Here is a 22,306-nt window from a genome sequence, read left to right on the forward strand (position 1 = left end):
CCAGGAATAGAATTTGCCTTCCTAGTTCCTACCCACCAGCCCAAGCCACCGATTTCAATTGTTGGCACTAAAATTTCAGATCCATTTTGGAAAGTGCAACTCTTCAGTGTTCAGATGGGAAACTCTCCAAAAGGGGAGGCAACTGGTTGAGGATCAAACAGGGCACTTGTGGTTATGATCTCCCCACACATTTTTGGCTGTTTTGCCCTTTATTTATTTTTTTTCTTTTCTACCTAGTTAATTTTACAACGTCCGTTGTCCCTTTCTTTGGGATTTCATATATTAACCAATGTAGTCACTTGGTGGTGAAAAACTAGTCTCAGTCTTATGAATGGATTTAGAGACATTTTTTTTAAACTTTTCTTCTCACAATAGTGATCTTACAACAATAGTCATAAGTATATACTCATTTTTTAAAATATCTAAAATCTCACCTCTACAGAGGTAATCACTATTAATACTTTTTAAAAATAAGAGTGGATTTGTTATTTCTTTTAATTAAAAGAAAATTCATCCTCATCAGTATTTTTACTGGTTACATGACTTTGTGTTTTTATAGATATGCCCTAATTTATTTAAACAAGCTCCTTTTTCTTGGATATTTTGATTTTTTTGGGTTTTGCCTGTTAGTTCATTTAATTTGTTTTTAAATCCTGAGCACTGTTTCAATAAACATTGTAAATTGAAGGGGATACTCTTTCCTCATTATCTGTTTAGCACATCCTACGCAGTGGTTTTCAAACTTTAGCAGGGGTCAGAATCACCCGCCAGGCTTGTGAAACTAGATTCCTTAGCTCCATCCCGAGTCTGGGATCTGTAGATTTGGGTGGGGCCTGATAATCTGTATTTCGAACAGAGCTGTCCCCGTAGTGCAGATGCTGTTGATTTGGGGACCACACTTTGTAGCCTATATTTGTAGCCACACTTTGTCCTATATTATTCTTCCTTCCAAGGACCTCATATCATCTGTGTCCTTGGTTTCCTTCCTTAGAAAGTGCTACAATTGGTCTTACACTCTGTGGAGGAGGAAGTTCCCTTGTAGTCTCATACTCTTTCCTTATTCATGACTGTAAGTCCCTCTCGAATTTGCATACCTTCCCAAATGTCTCTGGCCTGGTATCATTTGCTAATAGACACACAGATACACATGCACACTGATTTTCAAAGATAGGTGTGTTTTTGCTGCATTGCCACTCTCAGAAACCTCAGCTAGTAAGAGAGTGAGGGTAAATAAAAGTTCTCTTCCCCAGGCAGTGACATGTCCCTTATTCCCAGGGCATCTGTTGTCTGCTTGGCAAGGTGTTGTAATGGGTAACAACTATCCAAGGTGGACAGAGTGTTACAGATGCTTGTGAGCTGGAAAGAACTACTCACCCAGAAGTGAAGAGGCATTACAATTAAACTAAGTATCATTATGTATTTGTAGGGAAGTGGTTCAAAGCTTCGTTTCTGGAGTGAGAATTGGAATTTATTTGGGCACTGGTTCTCACTAGCAATGCGAACTTAGGCAAATCATGTCTCTGAGCCTCATCTTCCTGACTTGTAATGTGGAAGGAATAATACCTTTGTTGCAAAGAGATGGAAAAAGATAAAGTAATATGTACAATGTAGCCGGCACAGAAACAGCTCTAAAGAAATGGTAGCTGTTGTGTTTTCCAAGTAACTGTTTTAATTTTTTTCCTGGCCTTTTCTCTGCCAAGGGCCTGGAAAAGCAGCCGTTGTTTCTAGGGATCTCTTCTGCCCCGGCCCAAGGTTGTTATCTTTTACAGAGGTTCTGGTCACCTGCCTCGGGCGGCGGCACCGCGAACCCCGCGGGCTTCGCGGAGGCCCTGCTCTTCGGGTATTTACGGCGCGCGGCCGCCCCAGCTCCGGCTCAAGTCTGCGCTTCCAGGTTCAGTTTCAGGGTCTCGCCGGCAGCCCCGGCCGGCGGGCGGGCAGCGTTCAGCGGGGCCGCGACGGCTGGGTCCTCCGGGGGCGTCCCCGGAGTTGGGAGGCGGCGTCCGGGAGTCCCCGGAGGAGGATGGGCTGCAGACACAGCCGGCTGAGCTGCTGCAAAGCCCCCAAAAAGGTAAAGGGCTCGGGCGGCGAAGTTTGCCTCGGGAGGGGAGGAGGGTGCGGAACCGCTCCGCCGCAGGGACTCTGGGCGCCGCGGGCCCCCTCCGGTCGTCCCGGGGTGCCGCGCGGAGGACGGCGAGAGGCCGGCGCGGAGGGAGGCGGGGAAAGCTCGGCCGGGCGGCGCTCTTAGCCCCGGCCCCGGGCTGAGCGGTGCGGGGCAGCCGAGTTTACCGACACGGCCCCGGGGCCGGGGGAGCGCAGCTCATTCCGGCTGCCCGAATGGGGAAATGTCTAGTGCTATGGCAGGTGCCCTTTTCCTTCCGTCTGGGGCTGCTCGCTGTGTGGCCACGGATGAGTGACTTGACCTCTCTGGGCCTTCCGCTTTTCCCACCGCTCTGAGGCACACAATCTCTGAGGCGGCTGCTCGCAGAATGGTCCACGGATTTACGGCAGCGGCACCACCCGGGACCTGTTTGCAATGCAGAATCTCAGGCTCTGCCCCGGACATGCTAAAATAAAACCTGCCTTTTAACGAGATGTCCAGGTGATTACAACAGGCTCTAAAGTTTGCGACGCGCGGGTCTCGAGCCTCTTCAGGCCCCAGAGCCGGTGCCTGTGGGCTGTCCTGGGGGTAGCTGGGAGGGGCCAAAGAGGGAGGAGATCTACCGCCTGCTGCTGCCCTTCCTTTCCTTCCTGCCCCTCCCCCGAGGGGCCTCGGAGCTGGGTTAGGGCCCAGGGGACTCTACTCGGGTTTCTGACAGTGGGACCAGGTGCCCCTTGGGTTCTGACCAGCACAGAAGGTCAGATCCTGGAGCCAGAGGACAGCTTCCTCGGGGGACACCCGAGGCGCAGAGAGGGAAGGGAGGACCCTCCACTTCTAACCCTTCTTCCTACTACTCCCTGCTTTTCAGCCAGGTGGGAGTAGGTGGTCCCATAAACTTGATGAGCAGTCCTCTAGAGACCCCGAGAGGTGCCACACTGCAACCAAATGTAGTTATTTTTCATAAAACTTGAATCTCTCTCTCTCTCTCTCTCTCTCTCTCTCTCCCTCCCTCTCCCTCTCCTTCTCCCTCTCCCTCTCCCTCTCCTTCTCCCTCTCCCTCTCCCTCTCCCTTTCTCTCTCTTGCTTTACTGGGGCCAAGGCAAGCTTTCCCCGCCCTGTGCCAGTTCAGGGAGCGTTTTCACCCCAAGTACAATGCCTCTTGCTCCTCCTTTATTCCTAGTTCCAAAAACCTCACCAAGCTCTGACCAGGAAACCCTCCTGTCTTCCCTTACTCCAACAGGGAAACTGAGCCTTGCCTGCAGCAGTGGGAGCAGGGGGCTGGCTGACAGGGATGGTGAGCAGAGAAAGCTGAGCCTGGCTTGAGACCCAGAATGGAGCCAGTGATGATTTCTAAGGGTCTGAGAGTCTGTGTTCTCTGTCCCTGTGTCAACGTCTCTTTCTGCAAAGTGGGCCAAGAGTGAATTCCAGGCCTGACCGTTCCACAGTGAGCATGGGTTCCCCTGCCTCCTTGCCCTTCCACGAGCCTTACCAGCTGTCCCTGTCTGTTCTTGGCACAGCCTGAACTGGACGACCCCCCCCCCACCGCCAAGCTGTGAAAGGCCAGTAAAGCCCACACAGACTCTCCCAGTGGGAAAGGGCCCTGGGTACCACCTGGGCTGATGCACAGATCAGAGGGTAAGGCCTGGAGATGGGAAGGGTTTTGACTGAGGTCACAAAGTAACTTAGAGTGGAACCCAGGTATCCAGCCCCCTGGTCCAGTGCTCTTTGTCTCTACCTCTACTCTGTGCTTCTAGTGGCTTCTTATTGATTCCAAAGCCCTTTGGCATTAAAGCCTTCAGTCTGTTGCCTCAGGGCAATCTGGCATGTCTTCCCTGCCCCAGCAATGCCAGGCCCCTGCCCCTGTGTGGCAGGATTTATAAGCCAGTTCATTTAAAGTTCACGCCTGTTTCCATCCCTCCGGTCTGTGCTTCTGCCCAGTTTCTCATCCAGGTGCCAAACCCCGGAAGGCCTAAGCTCCCAAGGCCAACCCCGCCAGCTGTCAGTCCCCCAGGGGACACAGGGCTGTAAGGATGGGATGTACAGAAATGAGCTCACACCACGGAAGGATTAGGTCACGGCAATAGTGACTCACCCTGAGTGGCCGTGTACAGAGAGTTTTCACATCCCACGGGCCTTACAAAAGCCCTGGAAGCTAGGCTGGGCTGCCGAATCTTCGCCCCTCCACAGGTGAGGACACAGAGGTTCAGGGAGGAGTGACGTGCCCAAAGTCATAAAGCCAGTTGATGACAAAGCTGTTCAACGGAGCCTGGTTTTCTGCACCCCTGTCTGGTGCTCATCGCCTCCTACAGACCAGGTGTGCGGAACTATTTGAGTGAGCAAATGAGGGCCAAACAGCCAGGCTAGGGGTGAGCCCGGGGTGGGGTGAGACAGCAGTACCTCAGCCAGCCTCAAGAGATACAGGAAGACTCCTTGGACGGGGGAGGAGGGGCTGTGGGGATGTCTCGACTGCATGTTGAAGGTTTGGGAGGAGTTACAGTCGAGGCAGAGAGAAGAGCCCGAGGGGAGGCTGAGTCAGAGAAAGTGCGGGATTTGGGGGCTCATTGTGGAAAGGGGAGGTGGCAGGCAGCAAGGAATGAGCCCGGAGTTTTCAGCAGGGACTACCCTGGCTACGGACAGAGGCTTGACCAGTAGGACCTCTCAGTCCTTCCAAGTTCAAGGATTAGAGGGTTTGCTGAGTTCTGTAGTCTACTGTGCCTGGTGGCCTTAGCCAAGAGACCCAACCTGAGGCTAAGTCACCGCCTTATTGGGATCAGTTGAAATCCTGATGGGTGCTTGAGTGGGGTCCCTGGCAGGTGGGTGCTCAGGAAGCCATCCGCACTGTCTGGTCCTTCCTAAACCTGTATTGACTGAGACCATGGGTGATGTGCTCATGTCCCCAGGAGGACCTGGGAGGAGGATGGACAGAGAGGGGAGGGGCCGAGGAAACAAACTTGCCATGAATTTGCCTGCAGGAGTGACATGAGAGTCCAGAGGGGCCTTCCATCCCCAGTAGCTTACTAGGCTCCCCTGGGCAGGGGTGGGGAGGGGCACCTAGTGCCTCACCGTCAGCCCCCTGTGTGTGCGCCTGGTATGACGTCTGAACTCCCCAGTCCCCAGGACTTTGGCTCTGGCCACGACACCACAGCCCTGAGCAGAGAGTCAGAACCCACACAGCACTGCTCCCACAGCTGGCCTCAGGCAACGAGCTCTCAATGGGTCCGTCTTTCGGGGAGCCCTTCATGAGCACTTCCAGGTAGCAGGCCAGGGGAGAGAGAGGGAGGGATGCAGAAGTGAATGAGCCGGAAGAGCCCGGCATAGGCGTGCAGAATTCTGAAACAAGCCACGGACACTGAAGGTGTGGGCCTTAGAGCTGGGGTCCTGCATTCAGTTACTCACGGGGCACAGAGGGCTCGGTGCCGCTTCAGTCCTCGCTTGATCGCACTTCCGTTAAGTGACGGTGGAAAGAACTTGGCTTCTGCATGCTTCACTTTCCTCATCTGTGAGACAGGTGTGAGATTAGCTCCTGGGTCATAGGGTTGTTGTAGAGATTAGTTGAAAGAAGGCCTGCAGCATTGCCCCGATACACTGGCAATCGCCTGCCCTCGATAAAATGTAATGTGGGTAATGCCACGGAGACATAATTATACTTTCCAGACATCACTGCCTGGGTTGTACCCAAGGAAAGCAAACAGTGATGTGGGAGACAGGGGGACACTAATGTCCTCTGAAGGCTGTTGGGGTTAGGGACGTGAAGCCTGGAGCCTGGCCGTTGCCTCCAAACTTCTGAAGTGTTGCCAAGGGGACGTGGGAAGCAGCCTTGTTCTCTGTTGTCCAGAAGGCGGAACTGTGGCCTGTGAGGGGAGCTAGAGGAGGCCAGATTCCACTTCTCATGAGGAAGAAAGGTAGCAAGTTCCCCATCTCCGGAAGAGTTCAAGCAGAGGTCAGGTGACATTTTGGCAAGAATAGAAGAGGGGATGCAGCCCTAGGACTAGTAAATATTAGGATTCCACTTAAGAAATCTAATTCTGAAAAAAAAAAAAAGAAATCTAATTCTGATTATTATAATGTTTGAGGCAAAATTTCAGAACTTGGAAAAATATAAAGAAGTTTATTCTTTTTTTTAAGATTTTATTTATTTATTTGACAGACAGCCAGTGAGAGAGGGAACACAGCAGGGGGAGTGAGAGGAAGAAGCAGGCTCCTAGCGGAGGAGCCTGATGTGGGGCTCGATCCCAGAACGCCAGGATCACGCCCTGAGCCGAAGGCAGACGCTTAACGACTGCACCACCCAGGCGCCCCGGAAAAATATAAAGAAGTTTAAAAATCACCATTAAGACATAGCCTCCGTGCACATTTCAGTGTCCCCCTGTTTTTCCTACATATATAACATACATGAGGGTGACTATTTTTACGTGATTGGGACTATATTTTAAAGTGGTTATGTTCTAGTTAATCTTTTGCTAGGGGCACTCCTCTTCCGTAGTTCATGGAAACGTGATTTTTAATGGCCACCTAGTATTCTGTGCATGCTCCATGGCTTATGGAACCAATTTGGACGCTTGGTTGTTTGCATTCCCCACTCCTACCCTCATTTTGCATGAGCATCCTCATGTTTTCAGCCTAATGGGTGCGGGAGGGGTGGCTTTGAGCTCAGAGGGGAGCGGAGGGGCTGAGGGAAGGCCTCCAGAGAGATCTGGCCTCTTGGCTGGGTTTTGAAGGTTGGTGGGGTGGGGCTAGAAAGTTGTGTTGGGGGGAGTGGGATATAGGGACGTCCAGGCTCCTGACACCTGGGCCATAGGAACAGGGCAAATCTGACCTTTGAGCCTGGTTTGCCGAGGGTGGGATGGTTGCGGAACCTGAGAGGAAGCTGACTTTCTGGGCGCTGAGCCCTCTGCCCCAAGCACTGTGGAGACATGGGTGTGTATGCAGCCTCTGAGCTGGTGATTTTTGCCCAGCCCATAAAATCATCACAGCTAAAGCCAATCTTGTGAGGTTGAAAGCCAGATTTCTATTTTATGAAGGGACATCTGTACCCAGTGACCTAAGACCATTCGAAAACTTTCTAATAACCCTTGCCTTAGAGACACAATCTTTGGCCACACATTTTCTGCACATGTATGTGGTTTTAGTTCTGTTCTTTTCCTTTGTAGTTGAGCTCCCAGGCCGTTAGTGTAGATCCCTCAAGGGCAGGATATGCCCCCAGCCACCCGAAGACTTCCATCCTTGCCTCCATTGGGCGTGGCATTTGGGGCCCATGCTTCACGTCTTTTTTGTTGTAAAGAGGGCAGAAAAGATACAACTTCAAATGAGTTGCCCGGAAGCAGGCTGCTATGTAAGCCAAGTTGGTGACGGTCCTGGGGGTGGGGGCGCTGCCACATGTGCTCTCGGGCCGGATGGTTGGCCCGAGTTCTGGCTCTGACATCTCGAGGGCACTTGCGTTCCCATCTTTGTCCCCTCAGTGTCCTCCACCCTCAGAGCGCTGTGAGCCCTGCTGGACGATCAGGGAGAGCAGGACCCATAGGTGGGGGAGGAGGAGCGCCTGTGAGCCTGCCATGGGCAGAGACTAGGAGCAAGAAAAAAAATCCATCCATCTTTAGCACGTATAGATCTAAATCTGTCCATTACCTGAAGACAAGTCATCCTGCTTCTCTTGCCAGGTGAATTTTAATCCCTAAAAATCGTTTATCTTGTCACTTTATTTTCAAACCTGAATCTTCCAGAACATCTAGGCCAAACACCTTACAATACATAAAACATCCATCCTGTGTCCATGCCTTCCCCCAGATAAGTGATGTACAACCTGACCTACTTCCACTTCGCCCTCTCCCCCAGTGGTGGAACTCTTCTTTCCCTGAGTATACGAGGGAACTTGAAGACCTGCTTGCCATTTCTCCATGGCTCCGCACAACCCTACCCGCTGCTCACTCCTTAAGGATGAAGCCCTGACATTAGATGAGGAAAGTGATCTGTACTGGGGTGAATAGTGCGTGCACCCCCCCCAAACTCACATACAGCCAGAACCTATGAATGTGACCTTATTTGAAATAGGTTTTTTGGAGATGGAATCCAGTTAAGATGAGGTCCTACTGGATTAGGGTGGGCCTTAATCCAATGACTGTTGTCCTTATAAGAATAGGACACTTTGGACAGGGAGAAGGCCATGTGATAACAGAAGCAGAGATCGGTGGACTGCAGGTACATGAGCCAAAAAACACCAAGGATTGTGGCACCTGCCAGTAGCTAGGAGACAGGGATCGAACAGATTCTCCCTCAGAACCTCCAGAATGAGCCAACTCTCCCAACACCTTGATTTTGGACTTCTAGCCTCCAGAACTGTGAGAGAATACATTTCTGTTTGGGGGCTCCAACTCTATGGTAATTTGTTACGGCAGCCCTGGGAAACTTCTAGATCTTCAGGTTAATGACTCCCACCCCCGCTCTCATCCTCCACCATCAGTCAAGGTGGGCAGCAAGAACCCAAGGCCTCCCGTTTGGACCCATGGCTCCCCAGGACAGTAGGGAGCATGGCAAGCAAGGAGGCACGTGGACAAGGCCCAGAGGCTTTTGGCCACCAGCCTTGGCATCCGTGGAAGAAAGCACCACCCTGGGAGTCAACCATGGTCTGACTCCTGCCTCTTCCATTAACTTGTTGGGGGGTCTCTCCCTGGGCCTTGATGTCCCCATCTGTAGAATGACTGCCTTGGCTGCTTTTAGATTTCAAGAGAGGTCTTTCTTCTTGCTGTTGTTAATTTCTTTGCACACAAGTAAAACTTGAGTACATCACTGTTTAAGAAATTCTGAGAATCCAGGTAACACTAAAGCTCTCCCTCCTTGGCTACAACGATCTCAGTCCTTTCTCTAAAAATGACAAGTGCCATCGGTCTGTGCTTTTCTACGTACTTTTCTCTGTTCGTTTGTGTGCATTTAAGTACCAAGAAAAATAGTTGATTTTGCATATTGGCCTCCTACCAAATGCCTTTCCCACTTTGCATGTAAAATGTACTTCATTTTTTATATGACGAGTGACCTTGCATGGTATTATGTCCCTTCGTGTATCGAGCCAGGCTCCAGTCAGACCTGAGGCTGGTTTCCGGTGTCTCGCTATTACAAACGACTCTGCCCTGAGCCCCCTGGGGAGGTGCCGCTGTCCTCACTAACGGGTGTCTCTCTGCTAGCGGTGCGACTGCGGGGTGGTGGGGCATGCTGCCTATAACCTGGGGGGGTAGCTACTGACTCCCTGTCACCCTCTGTTCCAGGCAACTACTGCCTCCCCTTAGGGGCCGCTCGAGAACAGAGGGTGGTGTGAAGGGCTCAGGACATCTACCCGGGGCCCTCCTGAGCAAGGGCGTGTCTTTTCTTCTCCTCTGAGAAGCCCTCTTCACGCAGGGGTTGACAGCTGAGTGTGTCAGATCGCCCGCCCTGCTCTGCCCGGCGCAAGCGAGCATGACAGGATTGATACAGGATGAGGGGGCCGGATGACCTCACTCTGCCTCTTCTACATCTGAAGCATTTCAACACTAGAAGGACTCTGATGTATGGCATTGCCCAACTCCAGGCCATAGAGAAGAGGAAACAGAAGCCCAGAGAGGGTCGGGTACTATCCCAAGGTCACACAGCAAGTGGCAAGCCGGGATTTTGACTCTAGACCCCCACTGGGGAGTTTGCCATTGGGGTGGGGAGACCGGTGGGTGTCTGGCATATTATCTGTGCCCTCAGCATATCTCTTCCTCTGCCCCAGCCACTGACCTCATTTTCTGTCCCACTGCTTCAGGGTCTCGGGCTGACCCAAATGCCGAGGTGGTGCTGAGTGCTTTTGCCAGCTCCAGGCCCTCGAAGTTGACCAGAACCGCGGACACCCTGGGAAGCTGGAAGGGGATGGGAAAACGTGGGTTCTGGGGAGAAAGACAAGGAATATTGTGCACTGGAAAGCCTTTCTCTAGGCCTCACCTCTCCGTCTGTGCACGAGGCCGGCCCGTGCTCAGGGCCTCCCTCAGGGGCTCCCCCACGGTCTGCCACGGCCCGGCTGGGAGGTGCTGAAGAGGGAAGTGGTCCTGTCCTCCTCTGAGATGTCATTCCTCAGTCGATCAGATAGCAGCCCTAGAGGCCACATCCGCCCCTGACTGTGGCGCTGGGTGGGGGTGGGGGGCATCGCTGGTGTTCTGAGAAGGGCCCGCGCCCCCCAGCACAGCCCAGTGGTGCCGGCTGGCCCTCCCACCGTGAGGCCACACGGATCTCATAGCCACGCGGATCTTTCCCCGGGCAGGCAGTGGGCGATGCCCACGCCGCACTCCGTAGTATGAATGAGATGAACTGAATCTTGAGGGTCCTTGGCACGGTGAAAATGCAGTCAAATTCAGGCATTACTTGGCCAGAATCCTTCTGTCCGTCCGTCGTGGAGCTAGGCCAGCGGAGCCTGGTGTTCGGCGCTCTTCCGTTGGAACCTCTGTGATTTGGGTGTGAACGCTCCGATTTCTCAACAGCCCTGAACATTGAGGCCCTGCCTTTCCTCCCCCTTCTGGAGGGGCCCTTTGGGCCTCCACCCCCACCTCCTTCCTGCCTCTACCGTCAGCCAATAGGCTCTGCCAGTGGTGGTTAAGATTCTGAAACTACTAGTACGGGGCCCCACCCGTGCCGAGTCCAGACACCGGAAAGGCAGCTCTGATACTGCAGAGGGGTGTGACCTGAGTCCTGGGAGGCCCAGAATCAGTGTCCCCTACACTTCGGCTACTGGGATCAATCTGGTGTATGCAGAAAGGAAAGGAAACGGAAGGGCCTCCAGGCGCCACCTTGCATCTGGATTCTCATTAGGGCGCTGCTCCCCTGCTGTCTGGCCTCTGACAAGTGTTGTCCATTCCACCTCTGGGCCTCAGTTTCTCCATCTGGAGATAGGAGGTGGGGATTGGAATAAACTGTCTCCAGGGGCCCTTCCAACCCTGCCTGCTGGGTCCCAGGAAGCATTCCTGAGCCAGAACGGGTATGATAGAACTCTGTGGCCAAGGGAAGCCAGGGAACAGGAAAGGAACTAGGTAACTTTTTTTTTCTAAGATTGTATTTATTTATTATTTGAGAGAGAGAGAGATTCAGAGAATGAATAGGAGGAGGGGCAGAGGGAGAAGCACTCTCCCCACAGAGCAGGGAGCCCCACATGAGGCTCGATCCTAGGACCCCGGGATCATGACCTGAGCCAAAGGCAGATGCTTAACCAACTGAGCCACTTAGGTGCTCAGGAGCTAGGTGACTCTTAAGGGTCCTTTGATTACTAAATTCTCTAAGTGAAGCAGGAATAATGAGGACACAAATGATACCACTCGATCAGAAATACACAAAGCCCAAAGGCCGGAGGAAGGCATGGAGTGATGGCCCTACAGCGAGGTGAGACCAAGTGTGGTCAGGAAAGGCTGAGCCATCCTCAGGGCTGCTCTTGGCTCCCATCCTAGCGGGAGCCCCAGCATAAGGAAGAGCCGAGCACCTTCCGTCTGGGCTGCTTCTGCCTTACTCGCCCTTGCCTGATACGGCTCACAATTGAGGGAAATTGAGGAGTCTGCCCCAAAGGCTTTAGTACAGGACTACAGAAATTCACCCCATGGGGCGCCTGGGTGACTCAATCGTTAAGCATTGGCCTTCAGCCCAGGGCATGATCCCAGGGTCCTGGGATCGAGCCCCGCATCAGGCTCCCTGCTCCACTGGGAGCCTGTTTCTTCCTCTCCCACTCCCTCAGCTTGTGTTCCCTCTCCCGCTGTCTCTCTCTCTCTCTGTCAAATAAATAAATAAATAACCTTAAAAAAAAAAAAGAAAGAAATTCACCTTCAACCTGGGGAGTACTCAACAGAGCCCTCCAAGACCGTGTTCATGCTGGTGGCTTTCACAGACCTCCTGCACTTTAGGCTTACCAGAGGGCTTAACTTGCTGAACATCAAGGATACTTTATAGAATTATAGACTGTGGGAGTTGAAGGTCCTCTGTGATCCCTCCTGCGGAATGAAGTTTGCCTCTTCTTGCATGCTACCAGTGACAGAGAACTCACTACCACCACCAAGCCCCCACCTCTAGTAAGGCAGCTTATCTCTGGGACAGTTCTGAAATTCTTCTTCATGTTGAACTGAAACTTCGTAAAACTTCTGGTCTTTAGACACAAGCCTGCCCTCGAAGGCTGTGGGCCACACACTAGCAGCTACTTCATGACAGTCCTGCAGGGGTTTGAAGGCAGTGGCCAGGTGTTCTTGCCTGTTCTTGAGGCTGACCAACTGTTGTTAACAGTACCTCCTATAATTTGGTTTGGGGTCTCCTTCCACTTCATGTCATCTCCTTTTGGTACCTTTTAGTTTGTCAATTTACCCTTCAAAATGCAAGCACGTTCTAGGGGGTCTCACTGGACCCGATGTGAGCTCATCGGGCTTCTGTCCTCCCTGCGGACAGTGTCCACAGGTCTGGCCACTGTCCTCCCACCAAACCCGGACTCTGCGCCTGTATTTGGAAGCCACATCCTGCCGCAGACCAGGCTTGTTTCAGGTTGAACCCAAAGTGGGGCTCCGGCCTGCTTGACAGCAAGGAGCTGGGCCCCAGAACTGTGTGTGCTACCAAGACACAAGGGCCCACTTTCCAGCCTCCATGGTAGAAGAGCTGTCCCGGAGTTCAGAAGAACTGAACAGAACACCTGTCCCAATCCTGACGCGTGGCAGATTGAAAAACTAAGGCCCAGCGGAGGCAAGGGGCTTGCCTCAAGTCTCATAGGAAAGCTGGAATCCAGGTCTCCTGGTGTCTCCCCCAGTCCTGGGTTCTCCCTACATCCTGCGCTGCCAGCTGCGCCCCTCGCTCTCTTCTCCCAGTTTCTGTTGACTCAGGAAACCCCACTGACCCTGCTATCCCTCTTCCAGAGCTCAATCCGGATGCCCCACCCCAGCCCTGGGTCCCCGCTCTGCTTTTGGAAGGGGAAATTCTTGTGTCCCCCTCCCAGCTCCCGTCCTCTGTCCCTGCAGCGTGAGCTCTGCTCCGTGGCCTCTGAGGAGGGGCTGCAACAGCCCCAACCTGGGGATTTTCCACGTAGTAGTTGCTTGTCGGTTCCTACTCAGCTCTGGGCTACGTGTCCTCAGGCTTTTGTGAGCATCAGAACCACCTGCAGGGATTGGCAGACTGGGGCTTCCAGGCACACCTACCACCCTCGGATTCTGTGGGTCTAGAACTGGGCCTGGGGGCTGTGTTAAGCAAGCATTCCAGGTGGTTCTAATACAGGAAACCCGAGACCACCTTCCTAGAAATAGTGCTCTGGGCATCATAACAGATGCTGGGACAAATCCAAAGCAGGTTTCAAACATGGTCCCTGTCCTCAAGGAGCCCCTTGGCCTAGCTGGAGAAACCCAGGTAACCAGCTAGGTACTCACATGGGTGTCCGAACAGGCACTGGGGCACAGAGCTGCCAGGGGCCAACTCAGCGCTGCGGGGAGACGGAGGGGAAACGTGACGTGAGCTCAGCCTGGAAGCTGGAGGACCTGCGGAGGGTGTGTCATGCTGGGACGAGCGCCTGGGGATGGTCTTGAACACGGGGATGCACCTGTTGGGGCCAGGATTGGGTTGGGCCTAGCCAATCTGCCAACTGTTTTTTAAAAAGTGATACTATTCCACGTTGGCAAGGTTGCCGCAAAGCTGGCCTTCTCGTGTGCCCATAGTGGGTGCGTTCGTCGGTAGACTCTTTCTGGAGGGTAGAGCCAGTAGCTTCGGGTGCATAAAAAAATCGTATAAATCAGTAAGTGATTAGTGAAAGCATAATTTGGAAATAAAGAAATGGAAATAATCGAAGTATTCATGCAGATTGTTAAATGACTGAATGCATTCACAAGGATGAAATATTTGAGTCGTTAAAATTAATATATCTACAGAGTATTTAATGCCACGTAGTAAATGCTTGTAACGTATTTGAAGAAGTAAAACATAGGGAAGTATGTGTAACGTTCCAATAAGGAATAAGTAGATGTATTATTACTGCTACTATAATTGGAGGAAGAGGGTTACAAATATTTATTAAGGAAACAGAGGAAGAGGAGGATGCTTGCCTGAGGACAGACAGCGATGAGTCTTTTTTTTTAAGTTTATTTATTTATTTATTTGACAGAGTGAGAGAGCACAAGCAGGGGGAGCAGCAGGCAGAGGGAGAGGGAGAAGCAGACGTCCCCTGCTGAGCAGGGACCCCCCCCCCCCCATTGCAGGGCTTGATCCCAGGATCCTGGGATCGTGACCTGAGCCGAAGGCAGACGCTTAACCGACTGAGACACCCGGACGCCCCGGTGATAAGTCTTGCATGTCACTGGAGGCCGCGATCCTGGGAGTGGTTTTGTCAGGATCTGGGGACTCGAGCTCAGGGTCCTGTCCTGCCTGTGGTCTGGAAGCTGTTCGTGGAGGAGAGTTTTTCACCTTTCTGTGGTGGTTGTTTGGCAGAAGACAGTTTTTCATGAGCTTCATGATCTTACGCAGGGCCGGTCTGAGGGAGAGCTGCCACAGCCCTGCGGGCCTTTGTTCTTGCCCTGCTTTTCAAGCAGGAAGTAGTCAACTCAGGCAATGTTTGAGCTCTCAGAATATGCCAGACATTATAGGTGCATTATCCCATCTGATCCTTAAACAATCTCATGAGGAAACCAAGGCTTGGAGAGGCCATGCAGTCACACAGCATAAGCTTTAAGATTTGAATCCGGGTCTGGGTAATTCTAGAATCCCAGAGTTCTGTTTTGGTGTTTTGGTGTTTTTTTTTTTTTAAGATTTTATGTATGTATGTATGTATGTATGTATGTATTTATTTTAGAGATAGAGACTGGCAGGGTGGAGGGGCAGAGGGAGCGAAGCAGACTCTATGCTGAGCCCAGAGCCTGACGAGGGGCTTGATCCCACAACCCTGAGATCATGACCTGAGCTGAAACCAAGAGCTGGACACTAACTGACTGAGCCAGCCAGGCGCCCCTAGAATCCTGGCGTTCCTAAGCCACACTGCTCCAGTCTCTAATGTGCTGAGACCTGGTTCTACTGTTGAGTTTGCCATCAAGGCACAGTGTGACCGTGTCTTACCTCCCTGGGTTTCCTCGCTGTAATTACCTTGCCTGTGAGTGCTACTGAGAGGAGCCGAGGTCAGAGCTCAGAGTTGGAACACCACGGGAACCCACTAAGACCTTCTCGACTCTACTCTTAGCGAAGGAGGGAGCAGGAGCCCAGAGGAGGGAAGGGATGTGTCCAGGTTTGTAGCAGGGCCGGGACTGGAACTCAGGAATTCTCAGTCCCACAAAAACATCCCCAGATGAGCATAACCAGTGGTGGCAATGGGGATGAGACAACCATTGATCTCCCTCCTTCCTACAGCCCAGGATAGAGAGGCTGGCTCCTGTCACTTCCCCAGATTCTTGCTTTGACAGCTTCCCTGCTTGTGCCTGGGCCGGGCCTCCCCTCTCCCCTGGGCAGGGAGAGCCGAGTCTTCCCGGGGTGGAAGAACTCAGTTGTCAGGCATGCCCAGCCACTGAGGGCCGGGGAGAGGCGCCATGTCTTGTTCAGTTTGCCAGGGGCTCACGCTGCCCCAGGCTCTGTCTGTGGGGCAGGAGCAGAAGGTTGTAGAGGCCCTCCCTTGACCTACCTTTCTTCCCCAACCAGAAGTATGCTTTCTAGCAGCATCTCAATCATTCCTGAGTTCAGGAAATTGTTAATAATTTGATGCCATAATTTACTTTTAAAATCTGTGACCATAGTAAAAAGTACAGTTAATCGAACATTTTTATAGCCTTTCCATAGGCTGACATTATTTAAGTGTCTCTCTCTTTTTTCTTTTTTTTTTTTTTTTAGAGAGGGTGAGAGGGAGGAGGGGCAGAGGGAGAGAGAGGATCTTAAGCAGACTCCACACCCAGCGTGGAGCCGGACGCAGGCTCCATCTCACCACCCTGAGATCATGACCTGAGCTGAAATCAAGAGTCAGATGCTTAACTGGCTGAGCCGTCCAGACACACCTCTTAAGCGTTTCTTAAAATGGGATCTAAATTTTTTTTCATTTTTTTAAGAGCATCTTTTTTTTCAAAGGGGTAGTTGACATATAGACATTTTATTAGTTTCAGGTATACAGCAATGATTCCATGTTTGCACATATTGTGAAATGATCACCACAATAAGTCTAGTTACATCCAAGAACATCTTAAAAAGTTACAGAATGGCTTAATTTATTTTTTCTACCCCAGATTCTGGTCCAGTGGCTACTGCCAGGCCTTGGCTGACTTCCCACCTATCTGGGGTGAAATGAGAAAATTAAAGGTGTAAGTGTGTGTAAAACATTGAGTAAGGATGTCAGTTCCCCTTTCCTGGAAGAAGTGTCTTGAGCTTTCCTTACTATATTTTGGAAGGTTATAATATCCTCTATTTTATGAAATGATAGTGTTAGCCTGAAAATAATTTTTTCAGCATCCTTGCTTGTCAACCCATATCAACTCTCCTATTAGAAGATATTATTTACGAAACTTGAAAATCTGGGAGCCACTGACACTGCTTCGGGATTCAGCCTTTGGCATCTGTTCCCTCCTTTGGTCAGATTCAACCAACACTGGCCAAGTATGGCTCAAATCCTTGACTCTGCCAATTATTCACTAATCTACCTTGATTGAGTCCTAACCTCACTCAGCCTCAGCCTCCTCTTCTGTAAATTCGGGATATTCAGATTTCCCAGGATCGTTCTGAAGATTAGCTAGGGTAGTGTAGATAAGACGTCATAGTGCCCAGCACACCCTGAGTGCGGCATCTTACCCCATCTGTCCAGGTAAGTACCACTGCCTCCTTATCACTGGTGAAACACCCCCTCTAACAAAGAATAAGCCTGGTAAAACCATGGCTTGATGATGACGACTTCTTCTTTTTCTCCTCCTCCTCCGCCTCCTCCTTCTTCTTCTAGAATTTATTTATTTATTTGAGAGAGATGGAGAGCGCAAGCAGGCGGAAGAGCCGAGGGGGAGGGAGAGGGTCAAGCAGACTCTGCACTGAGCATGGAGCCCAACACAGACCCTGAGATCATGACCCCAGCCGAAACCAAGAGTCAGATGTTTAACCAACTGAGCCACCCAGGCGCCCCCCCAGGGCTCGGACTTCTGATGTTTTGCCCTGAATACAGGGAACTTGGAAGGAAGTTGTGGTGACCATAGGGTACCTGAGAGGAAAGGGTAATTGTCTCTGAACTAGCAGTTGGGAAGTTTCAGCCATAACCAGGGAGAGGGTAATAGCAAAAGGTCTGGCCAAGAGCTGGAAGAAGGAAAGGTGGGCAGGGAGGGCCTCATGGATGGTGGCACAAACCACAAGAATCTAAGGAGAGGTCAACCAGCATCAAACTCCCCACTGAGGGTTTCCCTGGCGATGATGAGAAACGCTGCTCTGGGAACCCCTTCCCCACAGAGCGAGTGCTGCCTTTGGCTAGTGAGGGAGGCAGCCTAAGTAACTGGATCCAGAGCCAGGTCTGGCATAACTGGACGTCAGTCGTGTCTGGGCTTTGGAAGGATCCTACTAGAGCACCCATCCTCACATTGACCTCCTACCCTCTACCTTCACCTCATTGTTGTCTCATTTCTTCCAGAGGCGCCAAAAACCAGATCAGCCACCCAGACCAGAGCCACAGGAACTAGGTCCCCTCAATGGGGACACAGGTAAGTAGCCAGCCCTATAAATGCCCTCCCCACCATCCATGATGTTTCCTACTTTATAATCAACAAAGCTGATATAGCTATTTAATTATCTCATGAGACCTTAGGTAGGTTTCATTAATAGGAGTATCATATCTAAAATCAGGGAGGTGATTCTCCTGACCTGTACTTGACTGTCCCTGGCTACTGATGCCATGCCTGGAGTGCTGAGTTTATTTCTGGAAAGTACATTTTCAGGGGAATCCAGAAAAATTGGAGGAAGTGCAGTAGAGACAGATCAGGCTGGTGAGGAATCTGGAAACCAAGTCCTGTAAGGAACAGTTAAAGGAGCAGAAGATATTCTCCCTGGAAAGAAGATGTTGCAATAAAACACAACAGTTCTCTCCAAGTGTCTGAAGTGCCCTCATAGAGAAGAAAGATAAGCCTTGTTCAGTGTGACCCAGAGGTCAGCACAAGGGCCTCAAGGTGGCAGAAACAGGCAGGCAGAATTCAGTTCAATCTCAAAGGATTTTTTGTGTGATTGTTGGTTTAAAACCATCAGAGCTACCTAGTACTGAAATGAGCTCTCCATCTCTGAAAGTGTTCCGTTACAGACTGGAGACTGGCAGGGCCATTGTAGACGACGTTTAGGTACCAGATAAGCAATTGGACCAGAACTCAGAGGTCCCATAATCTGCCTGTGCACGGAATTACCTGGGGGAACTTCAAAGATACACATTCTGGGGCCCCACCGTGCAAGAGTCTCTGGGAACGGGGCCGAAGACCCGGTGTTGGTAGTTGATGTATCTTTTCTAAAAGCTTCTCCCTGGTCTGGGCTAGTCCGGGTACTGGTCTTGTGGACCATCGTTTGGGACTTTGAGCCAAGTGGTTTGGGAGAGTCTGGGGTTCTCTGAACTGGACCACTGCCGTCCCCCAGGACCCAGGGCACTGACTCACTCCCCCCAGCCCCCGTCCTGACAGGCAGCCCAGGGCAGGCGTCCTGGCTAGCAGCCCCACTCCTCGCCTTTCTCCTCATGCCCTTTGCTAAGCCTGTCTGTAGCGCTCTGTAATAATAATACCAGCAATAATAATGCCAACTACACCAGCAACGCCAGCCCCTCTAGTGCTTGTCAGGAGCAGTGATGACTCTCCAGAGAGCATTCAGTCACAGGAAAGCATATCCACGGAGCTGTCTCTAAATGCCCGGCACGGCGCTTACGGCTTCATGTGCGTCAGCAGGTGGAGTAAGGGGGCAGTTAGGAGGGCTCGCCATGGGATCAGACTGTGCAAGTTCATAGCCCTTCCCCCGACTGTGATCCTGGGCCCGTGGCGTAACTTCGCTGTCCCTCAGTTTCCTCATCTGTGAAGTGGGGATAAGCATAGTACCCATCACACTGGGTTGTTGTGAGGACTGTGCATTCCCCGTGAGGCACCTGGAACAGGGCTGACATGTTCCCGGGCACGGTTTCAGCTCTCAGTCCTCCTTACCTCGCTGGTATTATTTCTGTCACCGTCGTTTCCTGATTGAGTCATCTCCATAGCCCTGTGATCTGGGTATTATTATTATCCCGATTTCCCATATTGGGTAACTGAGGCACGGAGAGGGCGGGTCATGCCTTAGGTCCCACCCAGAGCCTGTTGGACTCAGAGTGGCATGGGCAGGGCCTGTTTCGGGGTTTCCTAAGCAGGGGCCAGACTTCCCGTGTGTGTCTCCTTCCCACTCACAGCAGCCCCTCTGCCTCCAGCTGGGGGGGGGGGATGCTAAAGGTCAGGGGTCACACAGTCAGACACAGGCCCCAGCAGATAAAGCAGGTGGCAAATGGCAGAGCCACGTCCTGGAGGAAGTGGGAGACAGCTGTGCGTTGGCTTCAGCTCCTGGCTGGCCCGAAGGTACACGCTGCCAGTTCTGTGGCTTCGTCAAGAAAACTTGTTAATCTGTATATGAAGTAAAACTTGCCCAGTTATTAAATCTCAGCAACTTTTTTTTTACTTTTTTTTTTTTTTAAGATTTTATTTGTTTATTTGAGAGAGAGAGAGAAAGCATGAGCGGGGCTGGGGGGCAAGGAGAAGCAGACTCCCTGCTGAGCAAGGAGCCCGATACGGGACTTGATCCCAGGACTCTGGGATCATGACCTGAGCTGAAGGCAGATGCTTAACTGACTGAGCCACCCAGGCGCCCCCCTTTTTTTCACCTTAGCTATTAGAGCAAATAGCACCACCTGTATGGGCTGAGTCCATCCTGTGAGCTACCAGCTTTGCTGTAGATCGTAGGGGGCAGAATGAGACCACTGGCTCCTAAGTGGTCTAAGGAGTGTCTCCAAAGCCGGAGCGATGTGAGGGGCTGCTGCCGGAGGTTGATCTCCTGACTGAAACCATTCTTGAGGTGGAGACTGGACTTCTCACCCCTTGACCCTGGCCTCCCACATCCTCTCCGCCAGGCCCTGGCCTCCCCTCTGCTCTGTGTGAATTTTGTGCTTCCTCGCCTGTAGCCACAGCTGTCCAGCTCTGTGCATCCGAGGAAGCTGAGCAGTGCCATAAGGAGATAACCAGAATTCTCCAGCAACACGAAGAGGACAGGAAGAAATGGGCAGAACAGGTAAGTCAGGGGACACACAGCCCTTCTCTTTTCCTGCTCAGCTAACCTTGCTCAACGCCAGAATGAGGACCACCTTTCAATTTTGGTGTTGTTTCTCTTACTCCTTTACCAAGAAGGAAGTCCTTCATCTTTTGAATGAATATTTGTAACTGCTTGCATGTAATTCATTATATTCATTGTATGCAGTGAAAGATCAGAAAACACTAACACAGTAGAAAGACTTCCTACCTGGAGCGGGCATCAGGATTTGAAGACTTCTACAGCCCTTCCACCTAGACAAGTCTCTGGGAGCCCCCTTCTAAGATCTAAAGAAGGCAGAGTCATTCACACCTGCTGTGATTTGTGCCCACTCTGAGCTCAGGTCGTTCCCGTCACTCAGGCGATGGGGTGGGATTCTGATCACGAACCTCTGCAAGGCTCCAGGGTTTGGTGTTTGAGCAAGTGAGGCTGAGCTGCACTGACACTGCCCAATATCATACTGCTGGCCACCTCCCGCCCCCAGGTGGAGAAGGAGAGGGAGCTAGAGCTTCGAGAGAAACTGGATGAACAGCGAAGAGTCCTGGAGGGAGAGCATGAGGAGACCCTGCAAGGTAAGGATGGAGATGCTTCGCTAGCAAGGGTGTGGAAGCGTCCTTCTTTTGTCCCCACCTCCCAGTTCAAAGGAGGACTCCCACTGGCCCCCACTTCCTGCCTCTGGCCCCTCCCTCCTACCACTGGCCCCGCCCCCTGCCTCTGGCTGCCCCCTCCTGCTTCTTTTTTATTTATTTATTTTTTTTTTAATTGATTTTTTATTATATTATGTTAGTCACCATACATTTTTTTTTTTTTTTTTTTAATTGATTTTTTATTATATTATGTTAGTCACCATACAGTACATCCCCGGTTTCCGATGTAAGGCTCGATGATTCATTAGTTGTGTATAACACCCAGTGCACCATGCAATATGTGCCCTCCTTACTACCCATCACCGGTCTATCCCATTCCCCCACCCCCCTCCCCTCTGAAGTCCTCAGTTTGTTTCTCATAGTCCATAGTCTCTCATGTTTCATTCCCCCTTCTGATTACCCCCCTTTCTTTATCCCTTTCTTCCCCTACCGATCATCCTAGTTCTTATGTTCCATAGATGAGAGAAATCATATGATAGTTGTCTTTCTCTGCTTGACTTATTTCACTTAGCATTATCTCCTCCAGTGCTGTCCATGTTGTAGCAAATGTTGAGAACTCGTTCTTTCTGATAGCTGAGTAATATTCCATTGTATATACGGACCACAACTTCTTAATCCAGTCATCTGTTGAAGGGCATCTCGGCTCCTTCCATGATTTAGCTATTGCAGACATTGCTGCTATGAACATTGGGGTGCATATGGCCCTTCTCTTCACTACGTCTGTATCTTTGGGGTAAATACCCAGTAGTGCAATGGCTGGATCATAGGGTAGTTCAATTTTTAACTTTTTAAGGGACCTCCACACTGTTTTCCAGAGTGGCTGTACCAACTTGCATTCCCACCAACAATGTAGGAGGGATCCCCTTTCTCCACATCCTCTCCAACAATTGCTGTTTCTTGCCTTGTCTATTTTTGCCATTCTAACTGGCGTAAGGTGGTATCTCAGTGTGGTTTTGATTTGAATTTCCTTGATGGCTAATGATTTTGAACATTTTTTCATGTGTCTGTTAGCCATTTGTATGTCTTCATTGGAAAAGTGTCTGTTCATATCTTCTGCCCATTTTTTGATTTGTTTATTTGTTTCTCGTGTATTGAGTTTGAGAAGTTCTTTGTAGATCTTGGATACCAGTCCTTTATCTGTAGTGTCATTTGCAAATATCTTCTCCCTTTCCATGGGCTGCCTCTTAGTTTTTCTGACTGTTTCCTTGGATGTGCAGAAACTTTTAATCTTGATGAAGTCCCATAAGTTCATTTTATCTTTTGTTTCTCTTGCCTTTGGGGATGTGTCATGAAAAAGGTTGCTTTGGCCGATGTCGTAGAGGTTGTT

At 51.1% G+C, this 22,306-nt stretch overlaps 1 protein-coding gene and 1 long non-coding RNA gene across 2 annotated transcripts in view; one reads left to right on the forward strand and one right to left on the reverse strand.

Moving 5' to 3' along the window:
* Positions 1–1,672: 1,672 nt before the first annotated feature.
* Positions 1,673–22,306, forward strand: part of CCDC69 (coiled-coil domain containing 69) — a gene marked incomplete at its 5' end in the record, with an annotated part of 40,521 nt that continues 19,887 nt past the window's right edge. The window contains 4 exons of the mRNA XM_040630390.1: positions 1,673–2,068; positions 17,673–17,742; positions 20,208–20,314; positions 20,817–20,904. Of these exons, the coding sequence (XP_040486324.1) occupies positions 1,673–2,068; positions 17,673–17,742; positions 20,208–20,314; positions 20,817–20,904 (661 nt within the window). The remainder of the gene's footprint in view (positions 2,069–17,672; positions 17,743–20,207; positions 20,315–20,816; positions 20,905–22,306) is intronic.
* Positions 4,408–13,949, reverse strand: LOC121102756. The gene is made up of 3 exons (XR_005834847.1): positions 10,046–13,949; positions 9,845–9,963; positions 4,408–5,595 (listed from the first exon to the last, which is right to left on the reverse strand). It is a non-coding gene; the product is annotated as an uncharacterized LOC121102756 (long non-coding RNA).

This window comes from Ursus maritimus, unplaced genomic scaffold (assembly GCF_017311325.1).
Source record: "Ursus maritimus isolate PB19 unplaced genomic scaffold, ASM1731132v1 scaffold_15, whole genome shotgun sequence".
Classification (NCBI taxonomy): domain Eukaryota; kingdom Metazoa; phylum Chordata; class Mammalia; order Carnivora; family Ursidae; genus Ursus; species Ursus maritimus.